Source organism: Carassius carassius, chromosome 15 (genome assembly GCF_963082965.1).
Source record: "Carassius carassius chromosome 15, fCarCar2.1, whole genome shotgun sequence".
Taxonomy (NCBI): Eukaryota; Metazoa; Chordata; class Actinopteri; order Cypriniformes; family Cyprinidae; genus Carassius; species Carassius carassius.
In genome coordinates, this window is record NC_081769.1 from 6,845,374 (window position 1) to 6,855,517 (window position 10,144).

A 10,144-nucleotide genomic window follows, 5' to 3' on the forward strand; every position below is an offset into this window, starting at 1 on the left:
CGATTCGTTCGCGAACCGGACACTATCGTTCACAGCTTAGTGCCATTGTCTTGGCAAACCTTATTTTCTGTAAATGCAACACATTTTAGACTGTTTCAATTAAATTTAATTAGACGACTGGATTGTGTAAACAACACAATTTAATTTTATTATATATCAGATATTAATGTAGCACAGATATGCGTATGATTCATATATAGCAAATGTATAATGAATAAGATACATAATATTTGTATACAAGTTCATATTTTCTGTGCAAAAATAAATATGTATTGAACAAAATTTACCTCTATTTATTTTAGTACTGACTTGACTTGAAACTTATCAGGACTCGACTTGACTTGCTTAGGGTGAACGGACGCTTGACTTGACTTGACTTGCTTGATTTATCTGAACTGTGACTTGAGACTTGTCTCGAGACTTGATGATTAAGACTTGAGACTTGCTTGGACTTGACCATGTGTGACTTGTCCCCACCTCTGATAATAAGCATGCAGTAAAAGATTTCCAGTCTGCAGACAAAACAGAAAAAAAGAAAGAGCTTCCTCTGCAGGCTCCTTCGAGCGCATTGCATTGTGGTATATAGACTGCTATGGTTGCATACTTCACACAAGCGTAGTGCATCATCCGGGAACTCTATCTATGCAGATAGTTCTAACAGTGGACGTGATACATACTACATAGCGCAGACAAATATAAGATAGGGCGTAGGGTGGTTATGTACCGTTCAGACACATTCCGTTAACGTAGTCTCAGCGCGACAAGGTTTGTTTTTAACCGGAGAGCTGACATGGACAGAAACGCTGTGGTTAAAGTGGGCGCGATGGCGAGCGTTACTGTGTGCGCGCTCTTCGGGGGAGTCGTGTTCGCGCAGTACATCTTCACCAAGAAACAGAGAGCGGGAAAGAAAACCAAGATAATCGAGATGGTGAGCGCACACATTTCCTATATCTGTAATGTCTTTCACACCCCGTTAACCCCGAGAGCGTGTTAGCGCATACAGTATGAACGTTACTGACGGTCAAGCTCCAGAAGTTGACAGCTGTCTTTTATTAATAAAACGAAAGCGCTCGCGCTGAATAATAAGGCCCCGGCGCGCGACAGTACTGTTACGTCACTGTCAACGTGTAGGCCTATGGGATGTAACGTTAGAGGTCATTCAGTGCTCTCGAGCCCTTTTATTCAGAATAAGCACACTATCATGTTCAGACAGTAAATACAATATCATCTTCACGTATTGTATAATGCCACTTTCAGTCATCCCAAAGTGTTCTTTCTATCTAAAATATTTGTATTTGCAATTTTTTTTACTATTATTATTATAACTGGGCTGTTATCAGATGACATTAGAAAACAATGTTATTCAGTACAGGTTTAATGACATTCTTTTAAAAAAATATATATATATATATATATCTATCTACAGGTTCCTTTAGTATGGTAAGCGTACAGTTGTTACTACACTATTTGGTAAATGTATTGCTTTAAATGTATTTTGCTAGAAGGGAGTTTTGGTACCAGAAATATTGTTTTACTGAAGAGATAATGAACCAAATCAACCAGACCAGTTATGAGGTAAAATGCAACATTAAACACTGTGATTTCAAGCGAAAAGAAATATTTGAAAAACTGGACAAAAAGAGAGACGGTGTACCTTAAAGGTGCACCGTGTAATATTTAAGGCTTCGATGAGGGGATCCCAGAATGCAAAATTATCAAATTTAAATAACATTGATTGATGGATAAACAATTGTTGATTCAAAGAAGCAAAGTTGATTGTTTATAGAAAAGTAATTTTCTTTTTTACGTAAACATTAGATTAGTTTCAGAACTTAGTGAGGCGTTTTTTTTTACATTTTTTAATTTTTATGTTTGTTTTTTTTTTGGTCATGGTTTGCTTTGTTTTGGTTTTCGGATTGGTAGAGATCAATCATGCTACTTTATCACTAGGCATTTCACTTTTGAAAGTGATTAAAAACTAAAGTTGTAATAATTCCCCAGGCGCTGCAGCATAAATGGCTGCCTACTGCTCCGGGTGTGTGTTCACTGTGTGTGTGTGTGTGTGTGTGTTCACTGTGTGTGTGTGTGTGTGTGTTCACTATGGATGGGTTAAATTCAGAGCACAAATTCTGAGTATGGGTCACCATACTTGGCTGTATGTCACTTCACTTCACTTAAATGGTTTTAATCAAAAGCATTTACTATTAACAACCAAGTAGCTCACAGTAGGCCTGTTTTGGATGGGTAATTTATTGTTCAAAATCAATCGCGTTATGGAGAAAATGGGAATTTTTTCTTCCTGAACTCAAATGCTGCACTAAAGAATATAGACCCTGCACTATAGGGTGTCATCGGGATGATTTTTAGGGCTGGACACCCTATTTGATCAGCGTTGCTTGGGAACTTTCCCATTGAGAATGGGTAACAGTTTTCTATCTAAATACTTTAGATTGGTCGTGGGCCTTGTGTTTTACCTGGTTTACCATTTAACATTGCTCAAAGTTGCCCTCTGTCATCAGCCTAAGTCAGCATCACCCTGGTCTTCTCAGCAAAAAAAGTCAATAGGATTAAATAGCCATTTAACATTGCTCAAAGTTGCCCTGTGTCATCAGCCTAAGTCAGCATCACCCTGGTTTTCTCAGCAAAAGAAGTCAATAGGATTTGTCCATTAGTTTTGAGATCATTGTAGAGAGTAAGCTCTAATAGTGTTATTTAACCATCAGCCTTTTTCAAGACACATACAGTCAATGCTTGAAAAATTACAAGTATTACAGATGTATTTAATTTATAAGATGTATCTAAACACAGACCATGCTGCAGCCATTAAAAAACAACAACAACAACAACAACAACACTGACTTTGGGACAGTGGAATCAAAATTTAAAAAATTCTAATTCATTTATTGTTTTTAAGACTCATAAACAGTGCTGGGACCATAGATATCTATGAAGCTATCTCATTCAACAGCTCAATGAATGTCAACAAGTCCACCTTGGAACGGTCAACACTGCTCATCACTCTGACAAATCAATGAATGTTCATTGAAAATGCAACAGCAGAGTCCAGCCTGTGGTAAGAGCCATAAATATCTATGGTACAGTACTCTGATGATCAGGAATATTTATAAGAGTGGGAACTAATCTTCTTTCTTAATTAATGCCTCATTATCAGATAAACTACATTCTGTAAAATGTAGCTTTTATAGACCTTCAGAATAATGCAAACAGTGAAAATTGGATGTGTGTAAGACTCCGTTTATTAAATCCATGCATTAGTAAAAGCATATGCTTGCGTCCGTGTCATTAATGTTCGAATCAAGCAACAAAAGACAAAGAGAAAATCACTCACTGTTCTTTGACTTAATCACTGCTGTGTGTTTAATAAGTGCCAGTTGATTGATCCAGTTACCTTATTTCAGTTTTGACCTTTGATAGAGTGGGGGACACAATTACAATGCACACAGAGAACATACATACAATGAAACAATCAGTGTGTGATGATTAAAGACATTCCGCATCACTGGAATGTGTTGTGTCAGAAACACACTGGCATGTAACAGCATGCCTCTGTTACAGCTGGTACAGTTTGAGAGCTGGAACGTATTCAGTAATCTCAAATACATGAACCATAAGGAATCCAGTGGTGCAGAGTCAGACTGTTTCACTCTGAAGCTTCATTAAAGTTCTGCTTATAATTTTTGACATTGTGAAATACCTCAATGCAGAGTAGAGCTGTCAAACCCTGACCTCATCGAGCCACACATACCAAACACTCAGAGATAACCTTAGTCCTTCGGTCAGCATTAGTTAGTTTATGTATATACTGTTTTACTTCCTTTTTTTTTTAAGGTTAATGTTCAGTGTTAAAAAACACTCCAAACTGCACCTGTGCCTTATCTGTTATTACCACACTTTTGGGATATGTTGTGTGTGTGTGTGTGTGTGTGTCTTAAAATGGTTGTTTGTGTCATGTGGGGGTTTAAGTTATGGGGTGTTATCAATTTTGTGGCAACGCCCCCCTATGTGCCAGGGCTCTATAAATGTGAGTCAGACAAGAAACATTTTCTTCTGTTTGCCACAACGCCTGAAGGAGGAAAAGGTATGCTTACATGCTATTTATACATATGTATCATGTGGTAAATGTTCATGGGCTCAGCATTATGTGATAAAAGTCTGTCTTCACTATGTCCATTTATTTGATGTTTGGATCTTCTTGCATGCTTGTCATTTGGATCAGAACAAACTGAGCTGCAAAACTGGCATGTTTTACTCAAAAGTACCTCATGCAGTGGCCATTGTGGTTGACTATAAGTGTTTATTGTAGTACTTCGTGAATGGGTTGTTTATCATCTCTCTGGGAGAGTTTGGTAAATTGTAAAAAGCTGTCCAATCATTCTCTTATGCAGCCCTGTAAATATGAGGGATCTGATTACCATGGAGGGTAGGGTAGATCTGACGTACATCCAGTGTACTCAGGGTATGTTGTCTTGTCCCCTGTATTTTTGGAATAGAGATGAGGAGGGACTCAACCTTCACAGAGACAAATCACAGGTCAGCAGTGACAGAATTACAGTTACAAACCTATGTTAAACCGGTATACAGAAACCAGTCTCTAAGATATATTTATACTCCAGTCATAAGCATAAACACATTAATTATAATACAGAAAATGTTTTTGAAACATTAGATTGCGTTACAGAACAGAGTTTGATTTTTAGACCTAATTCTGTAATAATTTGGTTATTCCAATATTGTAACTCAAAGATGTAAGTTGTTTTAAAGTTTACCTGTGACCTATCACAGTCATTTTCGTCCATCTCAGTGGATTTCTTCCATAAGACTAGAGCTATATCTTCGGCGTCTGGCTCCTCCCTCTCTGCAGTGACATCAGCACAGCATTGAGGAGAGGGGAGGGGAAATTAAGCATGCCCATAAACCACTTGATCTGATTGGTTCTTTCTGTGTTTGTGTTTCTGCAGATGCCAGAATTTGAGAAGAGCACAGTTCACATCAGAGACCCTGAGAGGGTGGAGCAGGTTATCTGCAGCCTCATTAAAGGCGGAGCATCCAAACTGCAGGTACAAACACATCACCTCCCTGTGCTCAATTAGGCCATCTGTCTATAATACAACTGCTGTCACATTACTAGTGTAAAAACACACTTGTGGTGTCAACATGGTCATTAGTAGTCTTTAATAAAGCAGGCATCACTGCTGCTTTATAATGCTGATATATTAGTTTGTAATGACCCATGCTGTCCACCTTGGATCTGCTGACTCTCCTTCTGTTCTTCAGATCATCACAGATTTTGATATGACGTTAAGCAAGTTTGCTGTCAATGGAAAACGTTGCCCAACATGTCATAGTGAGTAAAAAATTGCCCCTTTTATCATCTTTTTATTTTGCAAAACAAAGAGCACAACATTCAAGTCACTGAACAAAATATTCTAAGAGTGCTACTATGCATGTAATAAAACATATATTAATAGTATAACACCATAGAAAACTCTTAAAAGCAGTTACAAATACTGTAAAAAAAAAAGATTTCTGATAAAAAAGAGGGTATTTTCTTTAAAAATGTTATAATTTATGGATGTCAAATTTTGCTATAACCTGTTCTTTCTGGATATACGTTTTGATGACTGAAACATTTTTGAAATCACTCAAATTAATTTAGCTTTGATATCCTGTGATCTGTACACTTGGCTTTTACAGATATCATTGACAACTGCAAGCTAGTGACAGAAGAATGTAGGAAGAAGGTAAATAGTTACAAAAAAAATAATTTAATAAAACGTGAGTGCATAAAGTTGAATAATTTACATGCTAAAATGTTATTTTTCCAGCTGCTTCAACTAAAGGAGACGTATTATCCAATAGAGATAGACCCTCATCTGACCATGGAGGAGAAATATCCATTTATGGTGGAGTGGTGAGGGACCACACAAGCAAACACACACACATGAAATGATCTTTCAGACTGCTTTATTGTAAATGTGGTCTTTTCCTCAGGTATTTTAAGTCTCACACGTATTTGGTAGAACAGAGATTGCAGAAAGACAAACTTCCAGAGGTTGTGAGAGAGTCGGATGTCTGTCTAAGGTACAAACATTTCCACTCACATCAAGAGGTTTTCATAACTTTCACTCTGAATACCAATTCAACTTGTATTCGAATCGCAGCAGCTATCCTTTTACTACACCGAAAGCACAATTAATCTCTCAAAGATGTTGCCGGATCTGCTCTTTAGCATGTGTTTGGTCGCGTGTGACAGGGAAGGGTACGAGCAGTTCTTTGACCGGCTGCACCAGCACAACGTTCCTATGTTCATTTTTTCCGCCGGTCTGGGAGACGTGCTGGAGGAAATTATCAGACAAGCTGGCGTCTACCACACCAACGTCAAAGTTGTGTCCAACTTCATGGACTTTGATGATAATGTGAGTCTCAAAGCGTTTCTAAATATCACCGGTTTCTGTTACTCTCAAACACTGAGCGCAGTGATGGTCCGGATCTTCTGTATCGTCTTGCAGGGGGTTCTGAAAGGCTTTAAAGGAGAGCTGATCCACGTTTACAACAAGCATGACGGTGCCCTGAGGAACACCGAGTATTTCAAACAACTGAAGGACAATGGAAACATCATTCTGCTCGGAGACTCTCTCGGTGATCTCACCATGGCAGACGGTGTGCCCAACGTAGAGAACATCCTCAAAATCGGCTTTCTTAATGATAAGGTACCTGATTTCTTTTCTCATTGCTCCAAATGGGAATGTTGTTTAGTTGATTTCACTGATGAGGTTTTGTTGTATTTGACAGGTAGAGGAACGGTTAGAAAAGTACATGGACTGTTATGATATAGTTCTGGTGAAGGATGAAACACTTGAAGTGCCTAATTCCATCCTACAGAAGATCTTATAATAGACACCACACAGCAACCAGCCCACAGGAAAAACTCAAATTCGAGGATATTCAGAGTCACCTGGATAATTCCAGCACTGAGGCCAGCCTCGCATGCTCACAAGCCATACATCCTTCATCCTTTGACTTTTTCGAAGTTGTGTCCTCTTATCATAATGAACTACTTTAATAAACGCATACACCTGGGATCTCGGTGAAAATGAATATCAAAGAAAAATACATCATTTGCATATTGCTAAGATTATTGTTTGTAGTATTTTTGATATGGAAATATGTGTATTCGGTGTTTGCAATAAAAGTTGGGACTGTGAAGAGTACAAAGCCCAATGGACATTCTTAAAATGATGTGCACTTTTAAAGTCTGAAGAACTGTCCGAGTTCTCATGGAAATGTGTATTTGATGCGAGTTTGCAGGCTGCATGCACAGATCAACATTAAGGCAATGTAAATTGCTCCAAAAGCCGTGATGTTTCATGAATTGTGTGTTTTGTCCTGTGAGATTGTCTTAGCATAAATAAACAACCTTTCAAGCTTAACATTTACACAACCTCCTGATTACCTGTGAGGTAGGCAATAAAGTTTGTTTCTCTGGAGTGTTTGATTCTGTGAAATTATGTGTGAATGAATAAAAAGGTTTTGGCAACAAGTGCAGTGACTATTTTACTTTTACTATTTTACTAAGAGAAATCTCAACCTGTTTGGCGGGAAGGCTAGACACATGGTCTATATAAAGTAAAAAAAAATATAAATAAAAAATATTTATGTCTGGCTTTTAAGGTTTGAAATGTGTCTGAAATTGTATTTTTCGGAATATAAGTCGCACCTGAGTATAAGTCGCATCAGTCCAAAAATACGTCATGATGAGGAAGAAAACATATATACGTCGCACTGGACTATAAGTCGCATTTATTTAGAACCAAGAGAAAACATTACCGCCTCTAGCCGCGAGAGGGCGCTCTATGTTTTCAGTGTAGACTACAGGAGCACTGAGCAGCATAGAGCGCCCTCTCGTGGCTGTAGACGGTAATGTTTTCTTTTCGTTCATTTCTCTTGGTTCATGTCAAATTAATTTCGATAAATAAGTCGCACCTGACTATAAGTCGTAGGGCCAGCCAAACTATGAAAAAAAGTGTGACTTATAGCTCAGAAAATACAGTATGTTCCCTGAAAATTCTGGTGAGGTCAGTTTTAGTGCCTCCAAACGACTTGAGTCTGTCCAGTGTTTGGGAAAGTTATTTTTGAAAGTAATGCAGGCCCTCTTACACCAAAAGTGAATTTAATAAGCCTCAGTTGAAGGAAATGCCTCTGTATCTCACTCTCAATTTTTCTCAACACAGGGCCATGAGAGGTGTCAGTGAATAAAGTAGCATAAGACTTGCTGCTTTTTTAAGACAAATCAATTCAGCAAGTCATAACATAACAAAAACAACAACAAAAAACATTTTCACCCCCTTATGGCATATGTAATCAGAATAAATTGTCACTGAACAAATGTATTAGGGTTATGGTGGCTGTCGGGGGTAATGCATTACAAGTAACGTGTAATCAGATTACTTTTTTCAAGTAACTAGTAAAGCAATACATTACTTTTAAATTGATAATTAATTATTAAGTTAATTTTTCAATAGGAAATTTACAAAATATATTCATGGATCATGATCTTTACTTAATATCCTAATGATTTTTGGCATAAAATAAAAAATTATAATTTTGACCCATTCAATGTATTGTTGGCTATAGCTACATATAAAACAGAACATCTGTGCTACTTATGACTGGTTTTGTGGTCCAGGGTCACAATATGTAATGTATGTTACCTTGTTTTATAATTTTACATCTTGCCCTTCATTGTGTGAAATACTGAACATGAAATTTAGGCCTTTGTTTTTCTCTGCAGTTCTGGTCTGTAAATGCAGTGTTGGACCAGTCATTACTTGCACCTTGACTACTAAACTAATTTGAACATTTTTCAACTATACAATATATTGGCTACCTTTTTTATTTGAAGGTGGGAAAATGGCTTTTACAGTCATATAACCAATTGTATGTGAGCAAAGGGTGTTTTGATGAGAAATCATAAGCAAAAATATAGTTACCGTTTTTTTAATCTCTATCACACGTTTTCATTTGTGTATCTTTTATATTTTCTCCAACACCCAGAGCATATCTATAGACCTACAGAACTGTGCATAAGGGAAAATGCAACAATCCGTTGCAAAGAGAACTCCATGTGTTCGTTTTAAAAACATTATGAGGGTTATGCCAACCAGGGTTGCCAAGTCTGTAATTTCCACATGTAATTGGGGTACATCGGACAGAACCACTGCATCTCAAACCAAAATAAACATGCACTTCAGCCAATTCTTTAGTGACACATCAAAGCTAAGCAGAGGACAAGAGCCTCAACCGCGACGCTGCCATGCAGACACTACTATATTCACATGTCCCTTCTGCACAACTGATGTATGTAAGCTAAGACAGTACCATCAAATAATGACCCATATAGTTGGGCCGTTAAATATGTAGGTGAGTGTGTGAGCATAACGTTTGTTTGGTAATACATTATAATAATGTGGCAATAGATAACATGTTATAAACTAACAATGAACAAATACTTTTACAGTATGCATTGGTTAAAATGTTTTGCTTAAAATAATAAAAAATGTTGTATACCATATATTTACCATTATGAGTTAACATTTATTAATGAATTCTGTAAAAGAAAAAAAAGTTAATTGTTAATTTACTTCTCAATAAATTAGAATATCGTGGAAAAGTTCATTTATTTCAGTAATTCAACTCAAATTGTTAATCTTTTGTATTAAATAGATTCAGTGCACACAGACTGAAGTAGTTTAAGTCTTTGGTTCTTTTAATTGTGATGATTTTGGCTCACATTTAACAAAGACCCACCAATTCACGATCTCAACAAATCGTGTTGAAGTGGCACAAAGGAGAGGACTTTTGGTTGGACAGTCTGTGCATCTAAGCTCAGTAGCTGTGCTGTTGCACCGAGTGAAGATTTATCAGAGCATGTGTTGACTGAGATGGTGGAGCAAAAATGGATTGGAGATATGAGGAAAAAACAATGCCTTAAGCTGCTAAAATCAAGCTAAGCCTAGCTGCCACATTTACTAGCCTGGTTACCATTGGAGGCCCTGACTACAGGTATTATATATCAATATATGAGCCAAAAGTGTCACATTACAGTAAACTGGGCGGAGTCTTG

The 10,144-nt window shown here is 37.3% G+C and overlaps 1 protein-coding gene across 1 annotated transcript; it reads left to right on the plus strand.

The window, feature by feature from the left end:
• The first annotated feature begins 677 nt into the window (after nucleotides 1-677).
• Nucleotides 678-7,508, plus strand: LOC132158056 (cytosolic 5'-nucleotidase 3). Its single transcript, XM_059567309.1, has 9 exons — nucleotides 678-928; nucleotides 4,980-5,078; nucleotides 5,296-5,365; nucleotides 5,716-5,762; nucleotides 5,847-5,932; nucleotides 6,013-6,102; nucleotides 6,275-6,437; nucleotides 6,531-6,731; nucleotides 6,814-7,508. Exons 1-9 carry the CDS (start codon nucleotides 791-793, stop codon nucleotides 6,913-6,915), a joined length of 996 nt encoding a protein of 331 aa, XP_059423292.1. The 5' UTR covers nucleotides 678-790; the 3' UTR covers nucleotides 6,916-7,508.
• Nucleotides 7,509-10,144: the final 2,636 nt, after the last annotated feature.

Coding starts and splice junctions, on each gene's coding strand:
- LOC132158056 (XM_059567309.1), top strand. CDS start 791: ATGGACAGAAACGCTGTGGTTAAAGTGGGCGCGATGGCGAGCGTTACT. Junction 5,366..5,715: donor ACGTTGCCCAACATGTCATA/GTGAGTAAAAAA, acceptor TGGCTTTTACAG/ATATCATTGACAACTGCAAG. Junction 6,438..6,530: donor TCATGGACTTTGATGATAAT/GTGAGTCTCAAA, acceptor ATCGTCTTGCAG/GGGGTTCTGAAAGGCTTTAA.